Below are 27,945 nucleotides of genomic sequence, written 5' to 3'. Positions count from 1 at the left end.
GGTGCATCTAAAGGCTTAAAAATTTCAGGGTGCCACAATAAATGGAAATCCATGATACACAGACGCCACCCCCTATTGCTTTTTGTTTATTGTTTAAGCCGTAAATTAAACCCCCCCCCCCCCGCCTCCACAGTCTTTAAACATAAGCAGAAAACATTTGCAAGCTTATAGCAAGATGAATTTTGGGTAAATTCGTGAAAATATCACATTTAAAGTGAGTACTCTATTTACTGTACAGTACGGTATAGCAGCATAGCCTATGGTTTTTTTTTTTAAATATAAATCTGTGATATACGGACCACAGTATAAGTGGCCTGCACTCTTTATTTATGTTATGTTAACTTGTTTTTTAAACAAGCTTTTGACCAATTTCTTAAATTCAAGAATTTAAAATATCTTAGATTGTAAACTCTTTTGAGCAGGGTCCTTTCTCTGTGTTATTATTTGAATCTGTCATTTGCAAACCCCTATTTATTGTACAGTCCTGTGTAATATGTTGGCACTATATACATACTGTTTATTAATATTACTAACAACAATAAAATAATAATGCTAATAATATTCCTAATCTGACCACCCATCAAAAACCATTAAACTGTACTAGTTTGCTGGTATAACCTCCTAACACTAGAGGGCGCTATTTCCCCCTGCACTCTTTATATTGTCCTCGTACAAGGAGGATTTCCGGAGTCTAGCCTGGTAAGCCTGAACAGCGGTTTGTCTCCAACAAAATGGAGGCCAGCATACCATTCTATGTGAGGAAGTGGAGACACTTTATGGTGTTGTCTTGTGATCTTGCTGTCACTTGTATTATGGAAATCTTTGCAGTAACAAGGAAGAGAGGCAGGTGTACAATACAAGCGATGTACAATACTTCTGTGCAGATTTCCTAGCTAATGAAGATTTATAAAAGCCTGCAGATTCCCCTTCTGTTATATTTCCTATAGGTGAGGTCCTCCCCCTTTTAGTCCATGTTCTCAGCTTATGCAGTATATGTTGTCTGCTACAGAAAGGCAATAACTGGTGTGATGTATTTGTTATTATTCCATAGAGGTGTCATAGGAAGTGATCTGTGTAATGATGTGGTCCCAGTACAGATACAACGCGTTACCCCTGAGCATTGAGTCCCCGCCATCCACCGCTGCAAAATCAGGTAATGATCCCAAATTTTGTGCGCTCTGATGGTCAGAGAATAATATATCATTTATATCCTGTAATCAATCTACAATTTTAGCGGTAGTGCTCTGTGTTACTAAATCACAGTGGAACTAAACTGAAAATTAAAAATTTACTTAGCTTTATTCCCGCAGACCCCTCGCCGCCCTGGAATCCTGGTCCTACACCATCCTGGAATTCCTCTTTGCCCAGGCGCTGAGGAAGTGCTGGGGCGCTGCCATCTTCAACCTCCTTCCGTCTCCTTCTTGTCTTCTTGGCACCTCACCCAATTTTGCACTTGCTGTTAAGAGAAAAAAAAGAGAGCCAATTTCAGTGTGCATGCGTGAAATCATCTCTTTCCCTTTAGTGGAGAATATGCCCCTTCTGCGCATTCCTAAGATCAAACATGCGCGCTCAGAGCCTCCCGGCATGCGCAACGTAGGTATTCTGGGAGGCTCTGCGCTCCCATTCAAGGAAAAAGGGGGGTGCTGCACTTTTTTTTTTAAAGGGTGTTGTGCTTAAAAAAAAACATTTTTCCTTTACATATGAGGGTTGTCTACCCTTTTATTTAAAGTGAAAATGTTAAGTTTAGGTCCGCTTTAAATTTACTGACTGGCAAAAGTCAATCAAAGGGGAATTAAACCCAAAAATTAAAAAACTGTGACTAGGCTGGTACTTTATTTCAGAAGGGGCTGGTGATATCCTATCTGCAATAAAACAACCTTACCTGCCTGATTGCAAATGTTTTGTTGCACCCACGTCACCATTGTCTTCTTTTTACTCGTCAGGGCTGGGATGATGTAACTCCCTGCATGTGCTACATAGTTTATTCATTCCCAGCAGCCACAAGCTGGGAAACGGATGTGCCAGGTGTTTAATTTTTTTAAATATATCATTTTTTTGACAGATTCGGATGGCGATCAGGCGGGTAAAAATGTTTACTGCAGAATTAGCAACGTCTGTCTTTCTGCAATAAAGCCCTGCCTGGTCACAAATGTTGAAATTTTAACTTTAGTTGTATATGTAATATATAACTATATGCTTACACTACAGATGATCTATAGTAGGTCATTGTGATATAAAGTATATCAGGTATTGGTGTAAAAGGCTAAATGTTATTGCAGTGTTCTCACCAACCCTTTTTAGCCGGGTGCACCACCCAGCACATTTCAGTAACCACCCGGCTGTTTTTGGGTGGGTCACAACACAGGGGCACTGAATTAGAATACAACGTACTAAGCAGGTGGGATTGGAAAGTTGCGACAAAGTATAGGGGGGATGTAAAAATCTGGCAGAATTATAGGGGTTACTGGTTTCTCATGGCAACAACAACTGAGGACACTAAATATGTCATGGTTTGTCCCACCTATTTTTTAACCACCTGCCTGCAACTTTTTCCAACCTAGCCTAAATACATTTCTGCAGAGAACACTTATCACATATATCATAAAAAAAAGAATTTATATATATTTGCTGACGTTTAAGAGGGCACCAGTCAGGGAGCTTATTGTCTCCTGTGACAGTACAATATCTTTCAAATCCCCTTCACCCAAACAAGAACATTACAGATACAGAGCACCCCCAGTATTTTTTTTGTCTGCTGCTTCTGAGAAATTTGTCATCACCAAAATACAGCTGATAAACAGCTCTCATGCTTGTACGGGTGGTCATATACCGGTAGCTGTGCACAGATAGCAAGAGGACAACTGTCAGCCTTCACAATGATTATAAGTGGGCCAGCTGGTATTACAATGGGCCCAGAATCAGGAAATGCTCATTCCTTTTTCTCCATAGAGCCCATCTGGGTAAAGATTTTCTTACATATTGGACTGTGCACTAAACAACGGTCAGAAACATTAGATTCTAAATGGGATGAACTAAAATTGTTAGAAATAAATCACACTACCGCAATATGTATGCATGCTCTCCCACGTAACCCATTACTTCTCTTCTGATTCCTGCACAATTAAACAGACTTCTAGCAGGAAATTGGGATAGGTTTAATCAGCTTAGACAAGCTACCTGCAGGAATCCATATAGAGATACTTAAGGCTCAGATATTAGGATAAGTGTAGCCCAGGTAACTAAATATCCCATATCCTGGTGATCTACTCACTCCTCTTTGAATTATATATCAAGTACGTGGCTTCAACTTACCTTAAAGGAATAACACTCCCACTCACCCAGAACACAGCCAAATCACACTTGCCTGCTGGGTAGCAACGCTCAGCTGGTCTCACTGGCTATAGAGTAATAGCAAAAGATTGTTGATGTGTTAGCGTTCCTGTTTCTGGTGTTTTTTTTAGGAAAGGGTTTTTTAAGTTAAAAGTTAAAATTAATGTTGGTTCCAGGCAATTTAAAAAAACTTAACATTGCTGTCCTAAGGTAAGGGAACACTACAGACCCGATTTATCAAAGCTCCCCAAGGCTGGAGAAGATAGACAATCGTGGGCGAACCTGGGTGATCCAGCAAACCTTAAATAGAGTTTCTAATTTGCTATTAATTGGCAAATATTTTCAGTTTTGTACCAGATAAATTCCAGGTTTGCTGGATCAGCTTTAATCGGGCCCTCAGTTTCAGTTGTGTAAAACTGAATTTCTTTGGTAAGTTTTTATACTGTAGATGTATTTTTGGCAGATCCACGCTTGTTTTTGTTTACAGGTCGTAATATGAAGGACATTTATCAAGCAAATGATGAACACAATAACATTTAAATCTGGCTTCTACTCATTCAGCAAAGTTTGTTCAATTGTTTTTCTATATTTTATGTGATTCCTCCATGTTTAATTCTTTGGCAGGCAACTGCACTTAGGACTGAAGATGAAACAGATTTCCACTCCACAGACAGAAAAACATATTCTGGTGCGATTGAATGATGTCACAGTGCTACATCTAGGAATAATGAGCTTTTGTTCCATACAGCCTGTCATGGGACAGAATTGTCCATGCTGTGTATCTGATTTCCCTCTATTGCTATGACTTGTACAGTTTCAAGGTGACTAATATAAAGCCTTTGTTCCCCACAGCTGAATCTGACACATGGCTGATGAGGTTTTGTCACACAGGGGTCACCTTCCTCTGTTTCCTGATCATGATCATCACCCTGCCTATTTCCATCTGGTTTTCTGTAAAGGTAAAATTTTGCTGAATTAACATGCATACTTCATCTTTTGTTAAAAGTGTATACAAACCCATAAACAAAAATTATATATACTGCGTTTTATTAGTCCATGAATGTGGAGACTGAATAAGTTTTCATTGATAAGCCTTTTTTTCTTTATTTTCACCTTCGATCAATAGGCTTTCCTGTCTTAGTCTGACAGCACTCACTTACAGTTTCGAATCTTTTGAGGAGCAGTCACTTCAACACAGGACTACAGAACACCTTTTACTCTCCTTTTCTCCACCTCCAAGGGGAGGTGTTTTGTACTCTGCAGAAATAGCTGGTAACAATGTTATTTGACAACAGTCAGTACTGACAATGAGCACATAAAGTAAATAGCTCAGAATATATTTGTCGGGTTTAATGGCTGTTTGCTCTTTTTATAATATTTTTATCAAACCAAAAGGAAGTAAATAGGAGAACTTCATTGTTAGTGTTTCCATTACACTTAAAAGCAGAACATATACATTGATTTTCCAGGAGAAGTGGACAGCTGTGATCAGCTAATTTATTTGATTATCTTTTTCCACCTACTAATTCCATATACATTTTATAAATATATTTCTAATATATAAATGAATACATCCTCATGGGTATGATTTAAAAGATACCCAAGATTATTTAAAAGAATAAACCAACAATTTTAGTGAAGGAAGATCACTTAAAATCGTGAAAAAAACTAATTGGTGTACTGTAATTACCCTATATTGGTAATCAGAAACCCCATTCACTTGATTTGAGTGCTGATTGCCACTTATTCCAGCCTTCCCACTATTTTAATATTTGTCATAATTACACAATTAATTACATTATGGAATCCATTTAGTTGTAACTTGCCAATACTACACCAAACGTAGCATATTGTATCTTATGGCTTTCACTACTACCAATACTAGAAGTAGCAATCTGCTAAAAGTGGTAATCCAGCTGAAAAAAAGCCAGTGTTCTCCCAGCCTCTTTTAGCTAGGCACACCACCCAGCACCAAGCTGAAGTTGGGTCACTAAACAGGGGCCGCCACCCACCTACATCTTCTTCCCACCTAGCCTAAAAAAACATTTTGGGGAGAACAGCTGATCACCACACTGTTGAATGGGTCACACTAAAAAAATGGTGTCCTCCCCCTAGTCAAAAAAGGTGACTGCCACCTGTTTGTGATTGTCTTATAGGATGTTGATAAAGGGGTAATCTCTTTCCACAATAATTTAATGTTTTAAAGTTCATCTTTTTAGACTTCATTAGTACATTTAATGAAATTTGAACCCTTTGCAGGTCACAATATTTTTTGTAGGTAAAGATGTTTATTGGTGATGGTCCATTAATGAAAGGAAAATTATTTGGAGATGTTAATAATTATGATTCAATATTTTTTACCTTTAACAGATTGTTCCTGATTATGAGCGGATAGTGATATTTCGTCTTGGAAGGGTACGACCACCTAAAGGTCCAGGCTTGATTCTTCTTGTCCCACTCATTGACCAGTTTCAGAGGGTGGACATGAGAACCAGAGCTTTCAGCATACAGCCATCGAAGGTGAGTACAAGATTACAGCTTAGTGTTTCCAAACCAGGGTTCCTCCAGAGGTTTCTAGGGGTTCCTTAAGCAATAAGCACTTTGTGCCTCTCAGGTCGGTTTAGGTGTCGCCAATGATTGTTTTGGCTATATGTAAGAGTGACATTCTTCCCCCTGGTTAACTGTGTTAGAGGTATTCATCCTACTCACCACCACACTAATGTACTGTGACCTGAAAGTTATTTCAAGGGTTCTTTCATGTTAAAAATGTCAAGAAAAACTGACCCAGGCTGTCATTTCATCAAATATAGCCATGGTATGAATAGCAGACCACAAAGATGTTTTCAGAAATTACTGTCGTTTGGGCAAAGCATAGTAGCATTTAAATAAAAAATATTAAAGCGGAACTTTGTTTTTGTACTCAGACTTACAGTTAGGTCCATAAATATTTGGACAGAGACAACTTTTTTCTAATTTTAGTTCTGTACATTACCACAATTAATTTTGAATGAAACAACTCAGATGCATTTGAACTGCAAACTTTCAGCTTTACTTCAGTGGGTTGAACCAAAAAGATTGCATAAAAATGTGAGGAACTAAAGCCTTTTTTTACACTATCACTTCATTTCAGGGGCTCAAAAGTAATTGGAAAAATTAAAAAGTTGAAAATAAAATGTTCATTTCTAATACTTGGTTGAAAACCCTTTGCTGGCAATGACATCCTGTAGTCCTGAACTCATGGATATCACCAGATGCCGGGTTTCCTCCTTTTTAATGATCTGCCAGGCCTTTACTGCAGCGTCTTTCAGTTGCTGTTTGTTTGTGGGCCATTCTGTCCGAAGTTTAGTCTTCAACAAATGAAATGCATGCTAAATTGGGTTCAGATCAGGTGAATGACTTAGCCATTCAAGAATATTCCACTTCTTTGCTTTAATAAACCCCTGGGTTGCTTTGGCTGTATGTTTGGGTCATTGTCCATCTGTATTATGAAACGCCTCCCAATCAGTTTGACTGCATTTAGCTGGATTTGAGCAGACAGTATGTCTCTGAACACCTCAGAATTCATTCGGCTGCTTCTGTCCCGTGTCACATCATGGATAAACACTAGTGTCCCAGTGCCACTGGCAGCCATGCACGTCCAAGCCATCACACTGCCTCCGCCATGTTTTACAGATGATGTGGTATGCTATGGATCCTGAGCTGTTCCACACCTTCTCCATACGTTTTTTTCAGAACTGTGCTGGCTTTTTTAGATGTTTTTGAGCAAAGTACAATCTAGCCTTTCTATTCTTGAGGCTTATGGGTGGCTTGCACATTGCAGTGCACCCCCTGTATTTACTTTCATGCAGTCTTCTCTTTATGAGCATGTTGTCTGTTCACAGCAAAATATTCCCCATACAAGCACCCCCCCCCCCCCCCCAATCAACTCCAGGCCTTTTATCTACTTTTTTTTTTAAATGCATTGATCACTTTAAGATTCATTGATGTTCAAATCCTGTGGGCTTCTTGTAAATGCTCTGTAAATGTGTGCATTCTCCAGCAGTGGCTGAACATTACAATTTACTGTGGTGATTATAGAAAACTGTGGCAGGGTACCAGTATACCATGGTTCCTTGTAGCCCAGGAACCTGGCTGTGTTGTCTGATAATTTTTTAAAAATTATAGGGTGAAACAGTCTCCATATATTGTATTTCACTTCTATATTTTTCTGTTTGCCTGCTGTACAAAGATAAAGATTTTTCTGTAATTTTGCTCAGCCCTCATCATGGGACCTTGTGGTTCAACGGTTTCCTTACAAGAAAAACTAGATATGTGATGATCTGAAAACAAACCTCTTATCACACTGTATAGAAGAAACTGTATATATAAACCGAGCCCCCTTTTGTGTTTGCAAATAATGAAATGCAAAGGCTATATATATATATATATATATATATATATATATATTGGGTGCCGAAATGTTTGAACAGTGATCAGAAGAAGGAACGAGTTGAAGCATCCAAAGCTGTTTTGGCCCATTTTGAAGCTGCACAGGACTTTTTGGCTAGGTTAGTGACTGAGGATGAAACCTGGCTCCACATCTATGATCCTGAAACCACAGAACCGTCAAAGGAATGGCGCCACAGCGGGTCCCCGCGGCCGAAGAAGTTCCGAACTTAGAAAATAGCCAAAAAAGTAATGGCGTCTGTTTTCTGGAACAAAGATGGTATTCTGTTAGTGGACTACCTACCTCGAGGCTCTAGTATTACCGGACAGTATTATGCTAACCTCCTGGACCAGCTGAAGGAGGCAATTAGGAACAAATGCCATGGAAAGTTGACCAAAGGGATCTTTTTTTGCAGGACAATGCACCTGCACACATGTCCAACGTTGTGGCTGCAAAATTGAACACCCTTGGTTTCCAATTGGTCCACCATCCCCCCCTACTCACCTGACCTGGCCCCTTCGGACAATTATGTGTTCCTGATTATTATAATCAGGAACAATTATGTGTTCCTGATAATTATGTGTTATGTGAAACACCTGAATGGGCAAAGTTTTGAGGACATTTCTGACGTCAAAGATGCTGCTGAGAGCTGGTTTGTGGCCAACCAAAGGACTTTTATTTGTACAGTCTAGAAAAGCTGCAACTACACTGTACCAAGTGCATCAGGCTCAGGGGGGAATATGTTAAATAAATGTGCTATTTTATAACTCTGGCTCTCTTACAATTACATTGTTTGATGAGCTGATTGTTTCAGTAATTTAAGTAAATCAATAGTATTTTAATCATATAGAAAATAAATTTGTACCTATATAAATAAATTAATCAAATAAAGTGAACATCGATATATAATCAAATTTTTTTTAGTATGGAAAAAATAGGGAAGGGTTAAAAGCCCTGTCAGGTTTTCTTTTGTTGCTGTTTGAGTAGTACTAGGGAAATTCTCATCTTGTGTTTCAGAGACACATCGGGAAAGTAGAGTAAAGCTCTCAATGTGAGGTTGATTCCCTTCTTAAACATTCATCCTTGGTACATGTGTATCCAATGGAAGAATCCCCCTCACCTTCTGACAACACTAATATTTTGCATTTCTCATGATTTTCTGTTTCAATGACAGTGGTCACCAGGACTAAAGAGAGGATGAGTCTCCCCCAGGTTTCTTTTCAAACAAGCCAGTTGATGGGTCAACCTTCCTTTACAAGCGATTGTGTTATTTCAGACCATTGTATCATTGATTTTGTATTTAAAAATTGTTTTCTGTAATATTGATTAATTAATCAGATTCAAACTTTCAAGTGTGTGTGTGTGTGTGTGTGTGTGTGTTTCAACACTTTAATGCACTACAACTATAAAGGGGGGCAAGTCTAAATTACAAAGAATTGCTGCTTTAACGGCAGCCATCTTCCTGTGTGTATGCAATTTTTGAAGGAGACAGATTGTACTTTGCGCTCATGATCTGTAGGAAGAAACAGACATAAACAAGCTTTTTATTTACTGCAATGATTTTGTTGTCATTATGCACATTTTAATATATAAATGTGTGTTTGTTTCTAGGTGAAATCTCGTGATGATGTGCTGGTGTCCCTGAGAGCAGATGTCTGCTTTAGGGTATGTGACCCTGTTCTGTCAGTCATGTCTGTCCAAGATCTGAACTTTTTCATCCAGCACACATCAGAGAACCTGCTGGCACAGAGCCTGGGGCGCAAGTATCTAAGAGAGATCTATGGAGACCGACTTCGGATTGCAGAACATCTGAAGGTGAGCAGACATTAAATCTATTAGATTCTATCAGTCGACACATTTTTTTCCTTGGAAATTTTTTGCTGGTAAGTTACGTTACTGCATTGCTGTTCTTCATTGCCAGGCTATTCATTGTATACATAAATTCTGCTACAAGTTGTCATGTTGATCTCTTGTACTATGCAGGAAACAAGCAAAAGAACAAATAGACATAAAATAAAATAATAAAAAAAAGGTTAATTTTATGGTAGCAACCATAAGGCTAATGTGGTGTAATTGTAAAATGTTAGTTACACTTAACCTACGGTGTTTTTCCCAGAAAAAAGTTTTCAACTGGGTGGGGAAAAGCTGTAGGTGGGTGATCAACACAGGCTAACACATGACAAAATCAGTGTTCCCAGTTGTTGTTGCTTTAGGAATCCAGTAACCCCTATAATTCTGTAAGCTTTCAACCACCTCATATACATTGTTCCAACTTGTCCATCCCCCTAGTATTTTCTGTTGTTTTGTACTATGGCCCAACTGTCCATTCCCTCCATATTGTGACCCAATTTTTCAGTAACTACCCAAAAACAGCTGGGTAGTTACTGAAAAGTGCTGGGTGACGTACCCAGCTAAAAGGGCCTGGAGAGAACACTGCCCTACTTATGTCATTCCTGCATTATGGATCACTACAGCATGCAGTGCTACTACCCTGTCATTTTTGCTCGATCCCATTCCTGTTGTTAATGGAAACATTTTCTGCAATAGAACTTCTTGGGACTGCCATTTGCAGCATTCTATTTTATTCTATTTATTTAATTCTATTTTAAAAAAGCATTTAAACTGTTTGTTTTCCAGAAATCTACTAGTGTATGCACAGCCAATACTTCTTATTTTTCTTTTAATGATTGAGTAGGGAATGGTTAAACCCCCTGCCATAATATTATTTATTTTCTGTGTTCCATTGGGGAAATTTTCCTTCACTTTCCCATTCAGGAGATGCAACTGGAAATTAGAGAAAAGTTTTCCCCTTTAGTCAGTTGTTCCCAAGACAGTTCCCAATGAAAGATTTCTCTTTATTTCTTGTTCTTGGGGCAAATTTAACAGTTTTCATTTTGCTTTCATTTCGTTCTCACTAACAATGGTCACTAGTACAAACAGACAGGAGGATCTCCCGAATGCAGCCACAGATGACAGTGGGTCTTACCCTTCCCCACTCCAATACTAAGTAACTTTAGGTATCTCACTGGTGGTGTGTGGCTGTTAAAACTGCTCCCCCCTCTTTGCTGAAGAGTTCAGTAGCTTGTGACTACTATCCACCACTATTGAAACCCAAGGTAAAACTGTGGATCTCAAGCAGTTTCGGGGGTAACACATATTTAAAGCTGGAAATATATAAAACGTGTGTACATTGCACTGGTGTTTGTCTTCAGTCCCTTACTTTAAAGTTTTAGATCCAGAGCCATTTGATAACATGGAGCCTTTTACAGCAATAACATTCACTTCAGACTGGCCGTTCTGCTACTACTAGTCGCTATACAAACTGCAAAAAATTTTAACTTTCCAGTTTTTTTGTTTTGCTTTTCTTCTTTCTAACTTCTCAGGAATCAAGCATTATCTATAATGGATATAGTGGAGGTCAAAAGTCAAGGGCCCATTCAAAAAAATAGTTAATTTACTTTGGAGAGCTACTTCACCTCAGATAACTACAAAATGGCCCTTTTTGTCTCTCGGGGTTATCCCATGGCTTGTTTTTGTAGTTCAATAGTACCATATCAACACTGTATTATTAATAAAATGGGTTCCATCCTGTAATTGAACTAGGAGACCTAACCTCTATTCTAAACCGGCCCACCTTCTAGTGCCGAGACAGTAAACGTCTCAGTTTCTGCACTGATCATACAATAGTTTAGGCCATAAAAAGCGACAAAATGTAGAGAGCAAACTTTGCTGTTGTTATCTAAATATTTAGTTATGTTAGCTTATTAGTAAAAATAATATATTATTAACATTATAAAAACGGGAACTAGATAGAACTGTGCAGCAACAAAGGTGATTGGTAGAAGTCACCAGGCCTAGTTGGTAGGTAAAGGGATTCTGTCTGTTATGTACTGCAATGTTTTGCAGAATTGACACCACTATTTGTTTTAAACTTTTTTTTTTTTTTTGTCAAATGCATATTTTTGGAGTTTCAGAATAAATTGCATCTTTGTCTTATCTTATTGGGGGACATTTATCATGACTGCAGTTGCTTATCTGTCACTTCTGGTATAATGAAGAATGCAAGTTAGGTATGGATTTATCTGTTCGGATAATAAAATAAAGCTGTGCTCCCTGTCAAGGTTTAATTTTCTATTTTGACTGGAATGTATCCTCAGGTATTGGCCTGAAGTGTTCTGTAATAAATATGGCTTATGTGGTAATGAGTATCACAAATGTTGCTGGTCTGCTTGTGTGGACACAAAACAAATAAAACAAATAAGCACTGAGATGGGTTAGGGAAACCTGTACAAAGAGAATTTTCAGGAAACTCTTTTGCTTTTTGAAGTTTTTGAAGAGGTTTGCAGGATGCGGTTGTTTACCCAAGGGCAATATGCTGGTGCCTTCTGTGCCTCCCTGTCCGTGGACATCTTTATCCTTTCCTTATAATTCCATTCTAAATTGTTTTGCTGAGAAGAATTTAATCAACAGTTTCATTGGAGATTTCATTGGAGATTAGTAAACTTGGCAGAATCCTTTCTTTATCATCACACGGAATTGTTTAGGCATTGTGGACATTTCAGGTGACTTCTGACTTTCTTGGGGAACATAGACCGAATATGTATAAACAGTTAGAAATCATTCACATCCGCAGTACTTGTTTTTTTAGGATCTCTTTATATTTCCTTCTCCTTTATTATAGGAAGATATTAATGAGCAGGTGAAGGCATATGGGGTGTGTGTTGACCATACAGAGCTGCAGCTGGAAGCTGTCTTACGACCCCAAGAAGAGCAAGTGAATGTTCCTGTCACCCCACCTGGTTTTGGGTCCCCTGGTGGATTGGAGCAAATGGTTGTACAGCTTGTGTCACTGGCCAAGCAGTCGATGACAACAAGTTCATCGTCATCTTCGTCGTCATCGTCAGGTAAGGAATATGGGGGTTGAATAGCTTAATGGATACTATTATAAATTGTAATTATTATGTAATTGTAGATTCATAAGAAACACTTTACATAAAAAAACTAGAATAATGGTAACAGTTTGCACAGGCCACAGGTTATCAATTTCTGTCAGTGGTAATCAGGCATTTTTTTTTCATATCGATAACACTTTAACTGGTGTAAATAACAGAAACAAAAAGGGTCATATAAAAGAAGTTTATTGTTAAGGTTCAGATACAGTTTAAAGGAATTCTGTGATTTGTTTTTCATATATATTCTTAAATTAAGAAAATTTCCACTGCCCAACAATTTAAAGGGCATTTTGTCCTCATTGACCCCAATAGGTTTGAGCATGGGTTCCCCAAGACTTGAAAACGGTTTCCTCAGGGGTAAATAGTTTAGGAAAGGCTGCTAAAGTGACCAATCTACAAACCTGTGTATATGAATTGATTGATATAAAAGTAAAAGCATGAAAAGATTCACATCGAAAAAATTGCTTTAAACACCTAAAAAAATAACTAACAAATTTTGCCTTTTGAAATGATAGTAAACTTTCCCTTTAAATGCAGATTTTGAAATCATATTATTTACAATATTAGTGGCAGAGAGTTTTTTCACATCCCTATCACTTCACACGTAATACATCTCCCTACCATAGCTTGCCAAGGTCGACACATCAATTATAAGTGTTCATCCTGTTCACCATGACATTGACTGACCCACTGTTATCTCTCGCACAGTGTTGCCAGAAAAACATTTCCTTATAGTTACTGATTTATGAGGAACCTTCATTGTCCTGAATACTCTGATAGTTTAATAAATAATCAGTGAGGTAGTGTATGGGAAAACACACATTTCTGACCCAGCTTTTTAACTACTTCATGTCCAAAGCTTAACCTATGTAACATACAGTTAGGTCCATAAATATTTGGACAGAGACAACTTTTTCTAATTTTGATTCTGTACATTACCACAATGAATTTTACATGAAACAACTCAGATGCAGTTGAACTGCCGACTTCCAGTTTTAATTCAGTTGGTTGAACAAAAACATTGCATAAAAATGTGAGGAACTAAAGCCTTTTTTTACACAATCACTTAATTTCAGGGGCTTAAAAGTAATGGACAATTTATTCAAAGGCTTTTTCATGGGCTGGTGTGGGCAATTCCTTCATTAGGTCATTATCAATTAAGCAGATAAAAGGCCTGGAGTGGTTTTGAGGGGGGGGTCTACTTGTATGTGGAAGATTTTGCTGTGAACAGACAACATGCAGCCAAAGGAGCTCTCCATGCATGTGAAACACGCCATCTTTAGGCTGCAGAAACAGAAAAAAACCTGTCTGAGAAATTGCTACAATATTTGGAGTGGCAAAATCTTCAGTTTGGCACATCATGAGAAAGAAAGTCTCACTCTATTCAGCTCTGGGATAAGTACTGCAATCACCCAAAGTTATCCTCTCCACACAAACCTCTAACTCCACTAATACCCAGATTTTCCTCCAGGCCAGCACCTAGAAAATTTTAATTGGTGGATCTTAAAGGGCTTCAGAAGAGTGAAAGACTTGATAGATGTTCGATCAATCTTTTCTTGGGATTATTAACCAGTAAAAGAGAAATCCCACCAACAGAACATTTTCGTTACAGAAAACTGAATTCATTTATCAACACAATAATCAGACAGGCCCCGAAACTCATTCGATCCTCCCCATTCGAAAACACTTGCTCATCTTTAGCCTCCACAAGCGAGCAAATTTCTATTATCTATTCAGCGTTAGTCTCCCCACCTGGTAAACCTATAAATTTATGTTAGACTGGGAATCTGAACTGGGTATAACATGGGATTTGGAGGACTGGTGGGATACTGTTTACTCACTATCTAAGGTCTCCTTGAACTCCGCTTCAGTGGAAGCCAACTATAAAGTCATGCTTAGTATCTAGTGCCAGATAGACTGGCAAAAATTCTCCCATCAGTCTCCCCATCATGTTTCCGGGGTTGTAATTCTAGAGGTTCCATGCTACATATCTGGTCATGTCCGATTGCTAGGGAATTCTGGGAGGTATTTACCTTGATCGCTAGGATTTTACAGCGTGAGATTCGTAGCACCCTGGAAGGAGCCCTTTTTAACAAACTGGCCTTGGCCCTTCACACACTGGCTCTGAAATTGATTAAGATGATTTTACTGGCAGGTAGAATCTCTTTGGCCAAAGCTTGAAAATCAACCTCAATACCTCTGGATCCCTTTTTTTACCAAATTGAACTGGGTTATGATAAACTTACCCATACTCTAAAGAACTCAAATTTGATGACATTTGGGAGCCCTGGATTTCTTTTCACAGAACGTAGACAGTGATCTAAATGAAGTTACTCACAGACATGAAGTCTTCGCTTCTGCTTCCCATTCCTCATCTATTTCCCCTCTCCCGCCCCTATTCTTTGTTGTTCCCTTATGTTTACAATTGAGACACAATTTCACATTACAAAAATGTTTAAATACCATTTTTCTATTGTTTTCTATTGTTTTGACAGTAATGACAGTTTTTATTTTACACTGGTCTGGACTATTATCATTCATTGTTATTGAACATTGTTTTATATATATATATTTGTATGAGTCTTTGTTCACCATTTGCACTGTTTTGGTAATTTTTCTTTTTTTCAAAAATATATTAAAAATATTGAAATACAAAGAACAGAAAGGCTAGATTGGACTAAAAAAACATCTAAAAAAGCGAACACATTTCTGAAAAAAACATTCTTTGGACAGATGAGGCCAAGATCAACCTTTACCACAATGATATCAAAAGAAAAGTAAGGAGAAGGCGTGGAGCAGCTCATGATCCAAAGCATACGACATCATCTGTAAAACATGGCGGAGGCAGTGTGATGGCTTGGGCGTGCATGGCTGCCAGTGGCGCTGGGACACAAGTGTTTATCCATGATGTGACACAGGACAGAAGCAGCCGAATGAATTCTGAGGTGTTCAGAGACATACTGTCTGCTCAAATCCAGCTAAATGCAGTCACATTGATTGATATGCATTTCATAATACAGATGGACAATGACCCAAAACATACAGCCAAAGCACCCAGGAGTTTATTAAAGCAAAGAAAAACTTTGTACAGAAAGGTCCACAAACAAACAGCAACTGAAAGCCGCTGCAGTAAAGGCCTGGCAGAGCATTAAAAAGGAGGAAACCCAGCATCTGGTGATGTCCATGAGTTCAAGACTACAGGCTGTCATTGCCAGGAAGGGGTTTTCAACCAAGTATTGGAAAGGAACATTTTATTTTCAGCTTTTTAATTTGTCCAATTACTTTTGAGCCCCTGAAATGAAGTGATTACGTTAAAAAAAGGCTTTAGTTGCTCACATTTTTACGCAATCTTTTTGTTCAACCCACCAAATTAAAGCTGAAAGTCTGCAGTTCAACTGCATCTTCTTGTTTCATTTAAATTAATTGCGGTGATGTACAGAACCAAAATTAGAAAAAGTTTGTCTCTGTCCAAATATTTATGGACCTAACTGTAGGGTAAAACACAAATCCATGTGCATTTTGTGTGCAAGCATTAAATCGTTAGAAGTAAACTTTGCTTAGAGAACCATGGAGGCTGCTATTGCTGACTTACTTTCTAAAAATGCTAGTTGTCTGGCTACTTTCTGATCCAACAATTGCAGTATTTAGATAAAGAGGTCTGACTTTACTAATGACATGTCTGCTGCAGGTCGGTGATTAACAATATATTGAAGTAGAAGTGTTAGTATGGTTTGACAAGCAACTAGCATTTGCAAAGAGAGATCAACAGTCTCAACATTTATATTTGTCTCAGTACAGGTTCCTTTAGGGAAAAGGGCTGGTATCAGTCGAGAATCTGACGTGTACAACGGCCATCCAACGTTCATGGATCCGCCCTGGAGGATCCAGGAACTACTGTAATACAAGTGCAGATCCATAGAGCAGATCGTGTTGTATGCACAGTGCTCATTCATGCATCTTTCAGTCTTTTGTCGTTAGAAAGGATCGTGAATGATCCTTTCCAATGACAAAAGTCAAACGTTTCTACATAGCCTTACTCTTAGAATGTGCTGGCATGTTTCAGTGCCATTCATGTATTGTAGTAGAGTTTATAATCTAGGAGGTGGGGGAATCAACACACAATAGGAGGGGAGATATGTAGTTTTGGCAAGTAGTGACAGTTTTAAAAGACAGAAGAAGATGGGTAGACAAGTTTGAAGAAATGGGTTTTGCATGCTCTTTTAAATGAAGCTGAATAGGACGAGGAAGACCATTCCAGAGAGTCGGGGCAGCTCTAGGAAGTCTTGGAGCCGTGCATGTTATGAGTGAGGAAGTCAGTTGTAGGTCATTGAAGGAGCAGAGAGAGCAGCTATTTTTTTACCAGGTCAAAAAGGTAAGTGGGACAAGAACTGTGGAGGGATTTGAAGGCAAAGCACAGGAGCTTAAATTTAATTCTAAGGTGAAATGGAAGCCAATGAAGAGAACTACAAAGAGATGCAGCAGAAGAGGAGTGATGGGATGGATGAGTCTGGCTGCAGCATTCATAATAGATTGTAGAGAAGAGAGTCGGGTTAGTGGAATACCAGAGAGGAGGATGTTATAGTAGTCCAGACGAGAGATGATAAGAGCGTGTACAAGGAGTTTGGTGGTCTCTGGGGACAGGTAGGGGCAGATTTTTTAGTCCCTACCTGTGCATTGCCAGCACACTAAAAATGAATTGGGCTGCCTTAACATACCACACATCCACACATTTAAAAACATGCCAATTTTATTTGTAACCTATGAACCCATGTAACCTGAGAACTGTGACTGGGCCCTTAAAAGTAATAGATCTTATTGGTTTTTTTCAATAAATCCCGAAGACTGAAAAGTAAAAGTCCTGTGTATAAATAAGCACTACACTCAGTGCCTGCTCTTCCCTTTATTGGTAGAAAATGCTCTCCTGTTCTCCCCACTTCAGATGTCAAAAGATTGGTTTCAGGGCTAAGCTGAGTTAGGTTTGGTCCCACAAGTCAATTTCTTAGTAATAAAACATAACCAGGATCAGGCTCGCTGTCACCCAGAATTGAATGTGCTCTGTGGGATGAAAAAGTTAAAGCAACCCTGCTTGCTTTGTCTTGAATGGGCAAATTTCAGGTTTGCTTTAAGTATCATACAGACTAAGTACTATAAAGACTCCCTATCCAGTAATTTACTGTCTGCATAGCCTTAAAATCCAAATTAAATATGAACAAAAAATGTGATAACCCATCTATGTTGTTAATAACCTGATCTTTTCTCCTTTTCAGTTGCTGCTTTCACATTACAACAAATGGCATCCCAGCTGGAAGGGATCATTTCAGAATCATTGGTCTCCGAAGTGGGTTCTTCCTATCAGCTGTATGTAACTCTGCACAGTGGCGGGAACATTTCCTATTATATTGACCTCACATCAGGTAATGCTTCTGCAATTTTACACAGTTTGAGAGATTTTCTGAGCTAAATGGCTGTTTTTTTATTGTCTACTTTAAAATGTACCTGCTGTCTTCTTGAAGGGCCAGTTCACTCATAAACTAGTATTGTGGTTTTTGGCAGATGGAGAGATTTGTTTTCAGTGATTTTTATTAATTTTAGAACAAGTAACCAATACAGATGTACAAAAATAAAATACACAAAACATCCACATTACAACAGTGGGGTAAACATAACCCTATAGACAATATTACTAGGATGCATAAATGTATAAAAATACATTGTCAGATACTTATTACCTAGGTTGGTTTCTAAACCATCTGTAAGCTGCCCTTGTCTCTGAACAGGTCTCCCCTAAAATCGGGGGTACCCAGGAGGAAGATGGAGATTTTTTTTATGTCTTCCAGGGACAGCAATGATGAGAATACTGCTTTTATGTTGCTTGAATGTTGCAGCACTTGTTTCTCTTTAAAACAATGAGTCATTAAATATGATGATCTAAATTAAAAGTAACACTTGTATACCTTCCTGGTACTGTAAGCCTCCAAATACACAATAATGTCCTTCAACCCAACACCCAAGTTTTCATGTTTTGAGTCACAATGGGCCTGATTTATTAAAGCTCTCCAAAGCTGGAGAGCATAAAATTTTATCACTGAATCTGGGTGATCCAGCAAACTGGAAAGATTTCCTAAAAGGTTTGCTAGACTATCTAGGTTAACTGATGAAAGTATATCCTCTCCAGCCTTGGAGAGATTTAATAAATCAGGCCCATTGTGTTCAATGTGTTAAGTAGTTTGTTTGATTTGTTATGTCATATAAAATGTAACAGAAAAGATTATGAAAACACAGGACCGTTGTATGTGGCATGAGAAGTGAGATTCCAAGGTGTGCAGTATCTTGGAAAGTATAGCAGGTAGATTAGTCCCCAAGGAATAGAAGAAACCAGTGGGAGATAAAACCATCACACCTCACCTACAATACTGGATTAAACTGACCTATAACCTTTCCTTGCATTTTAATTCGCCTTTTTTCACAGGTTCTGGCAGCTGTGGTTGGGGAATATTTCCTGGAACTCCCGATGTTACCCTTGCAATGACAGAAGCTGATCTCATGTGTCTCATCAATGGAGATTTGAGTCCTTTGACTGCATATACAACAGGTCGCTTGCGTGTTGTGGGAGATCTGCGGACTGCTTTACTGCTGGAGAATGTTTTACGGAGAATAGCTGGGAGATAATTCATTTGTGCTTTTTCTATTATTTATGTCTTTGTAGTTTGCTATTTTTAATGTTGCACATTATTAAACAGAAATTTATTATAGTTTCATACATCTTTATATCTTTAATTAGGCTGAATACAGAAAATAGGAATCAAAACTCAACCTATTTAATCTTCATTGGAACTATCATAATGTCACTGGAACAAAAATATACAAAGTTATCCTACATTGGAAGTACTTTAAGAACACAAAGAGAAATCAATATGCAAGAGGCACACATGATTACACAACTAATACAGCATAGGAGTGTGGATGCCAGAGTCTAATCAATATATGCTCACCAGTCAATCTGATTATGCAGATGAGTTCTCTGATTTATCGGAAATGCATTCAGCTATAGCATAACAATGTATGGAAAGTGAAGTGTCATGGGACATGGTCTGTAAATCACATTTAAAAGGGACAAATGTGGTATTACCAGAGGTACAAAAATAAAATATTAAATATAAATATCACAACACAAGACCAGAGAGGGGAAGGCATAAATACTAAAACACAAAGGATTTAATGAACCATATGTTGTATTAGTCATATCAGTTAATCAATAAGAAATCTCCATACTTTCCTGATGACTGTCATCTCAACAAACTGTTCATTGGAATCTATTCCAGGCTTTCAGAGGTGTCAATCACTTCATGAGACCACTGGGTTTCCAGAGACATTTTAACTGTTCCAGAGAATATTTGGCTAAAGATGAATTGTGTAATATATTTATGAAGCAGATTGTTGTGTGCAGCTTGCAGACATTACAGCTAGAATTGGTATCTGATTGGGAGCTATGAATACTTTGATATGCCTATTAATGTTGGCGTGACAAAGATTATTATACAGCTGAGTCACACAATAAACAAATAGATCAACTGTATGAAATAATTGAAAATGACTTTACTATCATATCACCATACAGACATAATTTCATAGAATTATCTGATCCCTGATGAAAAATTGGCAATAAAGAACAATTCATTCTATTAAGAACATAGTCATCTGCATTGCAAATAGAGGACCAGATTGTAATTATGGATACTCTGATTACAGTGTCTAAGTGTTTAGACAGTCAAAAGACAGCTACACTTAAGCTTCCTTAGTCATATTTCACTACTGGTTTCCAAAATGTATAAGTAAAAAAGTTTGAGCTGTTCTTAGGAAAAATACCAATACTTATTCTTCACCTCTTTAGGTATTTAGTCCAATTCAAGTCCTTCAAGCTGCTGGGATTTGATACTCTCTTAGGAGTTATGTGCTGTGCACTCCTGCTACCCATTATGCAGGTCAAAGCGCTGCACTGTCCCTGCTGTGGTTACCATAAGCCTCTGCTATAATTACTATATCCACAGCTCAGTACATTAGTGTGGTGGTCAGTGGGACGAATACATTGCTGGCCAGTGGGAAGAATGTCACCCTTACAGATAGCCAGAAAGATCATTGGTGTCAGTGGTAACTGATCTGAGAGACACAAATTGCTCATAGAACCCCCTAGCAACCTTTGGAGAAACCCTAGGATTCCAGTTACTTTTCCTGCTCTGGAGGAAGAACTACACCGCAACTGTATGGGCAAGCCATGCAAATATGTTGATCTGCAGAACAGTTTTCCCCTGGGGGAATAGCATTTTGCATTGATTTTCTTGGCTGCTTAAAAATTGATGTTGCAAATCTCTGTTGTTATGCTCAATATTGTCATGCACTATTGCACTAAAATGTTATGGCATTCAAAGGCTTGCATTGAAGGGTGTTCTTAAAGCGGAAGTAAACCCCGCATAGGTCAGTCTATCCGTCAGGAGTTCTTGTTCCTGCTTCACCCGATCTCGCACTGCGCAGGCGCAAGATCGTGTGATGTAGTTTGGGAAAAAAAGGCCGATCTCGCTGCCCCTGTGTTAGATCAGCAAGTTTTTTTTCTATTGATGAAAGGCACCTTCTGTGCATGCCCAAGCAGCCAAGAGCCTCCCAGGATGCATGACATAGGTATTCTGGGAGACACTGTACTCCCAATATTTCCCAATAATTATAAAGGGGGATGTTTTTTTTAAAAGAAAAAAGGATGTTGCACTTTAAATAAAAGGGTTGTAAAAATTCTGAGTTTAGGTATGCTTTGTGTCGTGTTTTGGGTAGAGTGGAAAGACCGATAATCTCTATCTGATTTTTATTACTGTCATTGTATCATTTGTGGAATTTATCCTCATTTCCTGTAGAAATGATGGGGTATCCCAGCAAGCTATCATTACCTTTCACAAGTATTTTACTGAAGTTTAAAAATGAATACAAACACATTCATAAATAATCAAAATCAGCACCTTTAAAATACAAAGGAGAAATAGCATTATGATATTGGTATATTGGAGATCTGTACAGATCCATTAGGAATATATATATAAAGCAAACCAGGTTCTCCAATCTTTCTTGCCCTGGGGTTACAGGGATGAAAAGTATAAATTTAAATAAATGTATGCACTTGTTAACAAGCAAAACTGAAGGTCGCTGTCTGGTGTAGATAACTTTACTGTAAATGAACAAAGAAAACTTTTTTTGTAAAAAAAAACATGACATTTTTGGATAGACATGACAAGGATTTCATGGGCTGATCCAAACAGACCAAGGGAATTACTTTATTTGATTAATATTATAATGCTTGGATCACTACAAGGATGCAGTAATTAATTACCGTGGCTAAAATATACAGAAAAAGTTTGATAAAGATTTTTACTGCTGACATTTTTAAATAAACACGCAGGGGATGAGAATGGAAACACCTGTGATTGGGTGTGGAGATGTTTCCTGCGCACTGCTGACAATTTGACGTCAGTTCGGGTTAAGTACTCTAACTATACTGATGATGAAATCTTTTTGCTGCTGAGAGATTTAGAAAACCTGCCCTGGTTGCTATTGTTCATCCATGAGATAGGTGGTATTTTAGCAGTCAGCCGCACACATTTAGGAAGAACTCTGCAACACTTGTTACTTTTCTTGTTTTAATGGTGATCACATCATACCTGCAAGTCTTACTGCTCCACATTTATCATAATGTATATGGAAATCCCTATGCTAAATTAAATATTCCTAAATCCTCAAACTGTAGAATTGTCACATCCATAGTGACAAGTCAACATGATTTAGGGACCCCCCCCCCCCTCATTAGGAAATAGGTTACTAATTAGGGATTGGCTGATGGATATTCATGAGTGGGGTTAATTTATAAAGCAGTTAATCTGACATTCATTGAAACGTGTCCTGCTGGAGAATCAAATACTACCATTGAAGCACATGGACCTGGAAGATATTTAAGTGAATGTCATATTCACTCCTCTTGTCTCTGTGTGAAGCTATGTTTGCACATCAGATTATTGTTGCCGTAAATGAACAGTACCGGATGAAAATCTAGCATGTGTACTCCCCTGATGTAATTTATCAACCTCCCCTAGTGGATTGCTGAACAACCTACTGGGAACAATAGCTGTTGTTTTTCCATGGAAGAGAGCACAATGGGGTGCTGGTCTACCACCCTTTCCTCCCATAGAACAGAAGAACATTATGTGTACATTCTCTTCCTTAATGGAAACAATAAGGGAAGATCTTTTCCACTGACAGAAATTTGACATCTATCTGACATCTGTGCAATGATTTATTTTAGATGCTATAGACCGGGCCTCTTGCTCTCTGTGTGGAAGTAAGGGTCAGTCAGGCCTATAGCTGGAAATTCAAGTCAAGTAATGTAAATTAAAGTTAATACTTTGGACAATTTATTATGTTGGATTTTCCCTTGTTTTCATTCCCATTGACAGTGGTCACCAGGACAGATATAGAGTGCATCTCTTTATGGCACTCTAATTACTCACCAATCTATCACCACTTTAGATACACTTTAAGTGAAAAAGTGAAACTGTAGCTGACTCTTGTATTAAGTTCTCACTAATATTCCTCTTGGTTTACTAAAAAAAGAACAGTTTATATTATTTCCACTAGGTGGCAGCAAAGACAAGCTAAACTGGTCTCAAACCATACTGTTGTTTCTGAGTGCATCCACTAGGTGGCAGAATACATTTGCATTTTTTAGATAAAGCAAAATCTCCCCTTACATACATATTGCAATGAAGCAGGCTGTGCTTTAGTAGCCCATCAATTGAACACAAGCAGTGGGTGGTTTTCAGCAATCAGTAGTCATAGCAAAATTAAAATGCTTCTTTTAAATCCAATGCCTGTATCCACTGGTCTGATAAAGAGAGATCAGAACTGTGATTTGAGAGTATTCTCTGCCCCTCTGTCCCTTCAGGGTTCAACAAAAAGCTAATTAGAGAGGCAGAATGGATTTTTAATTGGTGTAAAATTCTCAAATGCTTTTTGTGTTGAAAATAAATACACAGCTTAATGAAATGGCTGCTATGAAGGACATATATGTTTATAGATGTCATCCTTTTCATTACATTTAGCAGTGTTCCCATTAAATAGAATGCATTTGAAATAAATTGTATTCCCGTTTAATATGCCATGGCAAAAGACATTTATAATTGTACTGAGAGCAGTAAACCATCCCCCTCAATTATATTTTACATTTCCCCTCTTTGGAGCAGGCAGGGCACTGACATATGATAGCTATGGCTCTTTACCTTATTAAATAAGCCCTAAATGTTCCATCGTAGTTATCAGTTTGTTTTTACATCAGTAATATTTTGTCCGTTCAGGGTTATTGTGACCATGGATGATAATATGTAGCAGAGTGTCTCCACTGCACATAAGCCTGGCAGACAACAGAGCGCATTATTCCAACATATATTCCAATTAACACTTTTCACCCTGAGCTCAGCGTCCCACAGGAGAGGGTCTGCAGAACAGGCAGGTTGAGAGCGAAGGAAAAGCTATTAGATTATAGCAAAGGGAGATGGATTAAATCAGAAAATATATGTGGAAAGAAAAAAAATAGGCAGGTAATGTAAGAAAAGAAAATTCAATGAGATAGATGCAAGAAAATCATTTATTGGCATCATCTGTTAGAGAATAGTCTGCAATAAGCAAAATCAGAAATCCATGCATGGCAATAGGCCAATACTAATCTCATATGCATATGTATAGGTCGCCTGTACTGGGGGAATCTAATAAATGCCCCTCAATCGTCCATGTGTCTCTTAGGTGGGATGTCAGTCAGAACTGAAAATTATATTTAAGCTCAAAGATGACCTACCGGCTTTGAAATGGGGTAACAAAAGTACTTTGCAAAGGGGTGAGGGTAATTACATTTTAGAAAAAAAAATGACTAAATGGGTGCTGCGACCAGCATGTACGTTCTATCTGTACAGAAAGAAAGCCGGCAACTGATTGGAGGAGGAACAGCTCTACTTTTATTATTATTATTGTTATTATTAATAATAAACAGCATTTATATAGCGCCAACATATTACGCAGCGCAGTACATTAAATAGGGGTTGCAAATGACAGACAGATACAGACAGTGACACAGGAGGAGGAGAGGACCCTGCCCCGAAGAGCTTACAATCTACTTTTGTTTTGTTTTTTTACTTTTTACTTACCATTTCAGTTCACCACAACCTGCATCCGTCTTTTAACCTAAGGCACTCATGGGCCAAGCTTTGGATGTTGAATGGGCTTTACTGAATACAGTTTTCTATTTTTTAGTATGTCTAGACGACTGATGATAAGTCTAGTGGCAGAACTGATGGGGGAAAATATTGCCAAGGAAAGTCACAAGACTCTAGGTAGCTCCCATATGATGTAGACATATGCCTGCACATTTGGTTCTCCTGATGAAGCTTTTCTGCAAAACGTAGAGGAACCCATTTTCATCATAATATTATGTAACCTAAAGGGAAGAGGTCAATTTATTTATATTCAATGACCATGTATATATTTTGACAACACTTGTATACACGTCTTCTTGTTTATATTTCCTAACATACTGAGACAGGCATATGTGTAAAGGTTTTATTGTTGTTGTTTGGTGCAATGAAGAGTAGTTGTTGGTGACATAAAAGTTATATTTATTGAGTACCATTAAAGCCCCTTTATTATATATAAATATGATCTAATTGGGGGGTGTTGATACCTTAGATCAGACTAAATTATATTCATAATGACTATATTTCCTCCAAAATTCTAAACAGAAATTGTGTTCTCTCTGAGATTATGAAAGGAAGAATAATACAATTTCAGCATCCTTGTTTCACTATGTATTTTTACATTGGTGCTGAATATCATGTATTTGCTATATACATAGTGTACACATTCATTTAGTGGCTGAATTGGACATTCATGTCTGTAGGTAACCAAGACTTACCGGAGTTCATCCATTTTTGTATGACTCAGAGCTATCTGTGGTGATACACAAAGGAAGCATGGAAGCTAAACAGATATGCTGAGTTTTTTTATCATTTCTGGTAAGTGTAAAATCACATTAGATAACTGTAATATCACAGAGATTATTTCTGTAAAATGTAAGATTTTTCTTGGTGGACAGTTTAGTTAAAAACATTGCATCCCAGAGTCCTTCCTAATAAATAGCGCTTCAAATTAACAAACTCTCTTTGCTACTTAATACATTTGCTAATTTGCTGTGCGCAGACAGATATTTGTATCACCATAAACTGATTATAGGGGTCTGTCTGCCAGCATTGTTAAGGACTAAGCTGGATGCATAAAGCACAAAAACTAAGAATGCCTTTCTCTCATTTAATGTATCCCTAATCTTCTTCTATTCCAAAGCTCCTGACCAAGATATTGACTGAGAGCCATATTATGGGGTTTAGCCAGTTCCAAACAAGACACATTTACTGGTATGAAGACTGAATTGTCTGCACCATGCTTATTTGCATTGCCTATTTGCTGGCAAAATTATTATAGCGGATCCTGCCTTGGATGGAAGTGCAGCTGTGATTTGACCCTCTCCTGTCTTTGCATTGCCATGTTCTGCACTGTGAATACTAAAGAATAAATACTAAGCTGTCCACCCAATTACACAGGGGGGTTGCAACTCTTCCTGTGTTACCAGCTGCCTTTATTGTCAGTATGCAGCCTCCCACTCTGTATCAGGAATCTTGTATACTCTGATATACAGAGCATGGCACCCAGTGTCACAGAGCACTGATGATTATATAGAGGAAACCTTGTTCTCCATGTGCAAGCTCAAGTCTACATTTAAAAAAAAAGAAAACTAATAATGTAGCCTACAGTTAGATAGTGTTACAGTTAGATACACTGAGAGTGTTATCCCATACAGTTAAAGAAGTATAGCTGAAAATGTGAATTAAGTAGGTGGAGACTTGATGGATATTCCTGAGAACAGACTTTTTTTTTACATTGGTTTGATTTAGCTGTGAACAATGCCCAAACAGCAGCAATAGTTGGGCACGTTATTGAGTTTACTAGACGGGCTATGTCATAATGTCCTACTGCACTGATTAGTGGCTGGGAAAGCGAAGAGGACTTAAGAACCAGGTTTGGTGTTGGCAGTAAATCCTACCCAGATCCTACAAAATCCAATAAAAGCTCCGGGCACTATTTTAGTGAAATCTTATCTACTGGCTCTTCTGATTTTACACAACTTATATGGGGTGTTGAGGCTAAACATTCCCTGCAGTGGGAACTGGAAGTTGTGTTGGGACTGGGTGGGTGAGAGTAGCAATCTATGTGGAGTTAGGAGCTTGGAATCCGCTCTGGGTAGGCAGAAAGACTCACCCAGATTATTACTCTATTAGTTAGGTCAATACTGTAGTGCTGAGAAATGTAATGCTATTAGTTGCTTTGCTAATATTGCAGTCCAAACATTCAGGTGTTCCTTTTTCATTTTTTCTTTCTACATTTATAAACAGGGGATTTGATTTCACATTTGGATAACACAATGTAATTTTAGGTCAGTCAGTCGGTTGTTGGTTTCACCCTGCAAAGATTCAATTATTTCTGTATAATTAGTATTATTAACAACGTGTACATTTGTGATTGAATGATTTCATTTCACACTTATGTTGCAAAAACCACTTGACTATTGTTTATTTTACCCAGCAAAGAACCTAAGAATACACTACACTAAATCAGTTATCCTTGGTAATTCCACTAATAAAAAAATTAAAGTAAACAATTACAGATTGTTGCCATACAGAATGTTGGACATGCCCAACTTCCATCACTTTGTCGCACTGTGTTCTATCCCCTCCATTAAATGTTTACCACCATTTTTCACAAAAGTACATTCCTTCTAAAAGTAAGTAAACATGGGCATGAGCGTTACGTATTGCTTACATTGCTGCTTGTATATTCCTTTCATTACAGCGTATTTACATTCTACAAGGATTTTGCCTACTAAATTGCTGGTGCTGGGCTACTCATAAATTCCAGTGCCCCTGACATAGCTTAATTTATCTTCAAACCCACCACATACTACTCCTCCTCTTGCAAAATAAAGATTCACTAAAAAGCTAAGCCTCTTTTCATCTGACTCTGCTAAGATACCCAACTTGTATTTTAATTGAAACTCTTTCCAAGGGTCTTCTGTCTCTAATGCATTTGCTGTAAGACCTAAATTATTAT

General features: G+C 38.0%; 1 protein-coding gene across 1 annotated transcript; it reads left to right on the top strand.

The window, feature by feature from the left end:
* The first annotated feature begins 792 nt into the window (after positions 1 to 792).
* STOML1 (stomatin like 1) lies at positions 793 to 19,466 on the top strand. The gene is made up of 8 exons (XM_072402145.1): positions 793 to 947; positions 1,052 to 1,153; positions 4,183 to 4,289; positions 5,701 to 5,850; positions 9,368 to 9,571; positions 12,438 to 12,660; positions 17,976 to 18,122; positions 19,178 to 19,466. The coding sequence occupies exons 2-8, from the start codon at positions 1,078 to 1,080 to the stop codon at positions 19,375 to 19,377; spliced, it is 1,107 nt and encodes a 368-aa protein (XP_072258246.1). The 5' UTR covers positions 793 to 947; positions 1,052 to 1,077; the 3' UTR covers positions 19,378 to 19,466.
* The last annotated feature ends 8,479 nt before the right edge of the window (positions 19,467 to 27,945 follow it).

Source organism: Pyxicephalus adspersus, chromosome 2 (assembly GCF_032062135.1).
Source record: "Pyxicephalus adspersus chromosome 2, UCB_Pads_2.0, whole genome shotgun sequence".
NCBI classification, from domain to species: Eukaryota; Metazoa; Chordata; class Amphibia; order Anura; family Pyxicephalidae; genus Pyxicephalus; species Pyxicephalus adspersus.
Note: the sequence above shows the minus strand (reverse complement) of the source record. Positions and strands in the feature narration are given on the sequence as shown.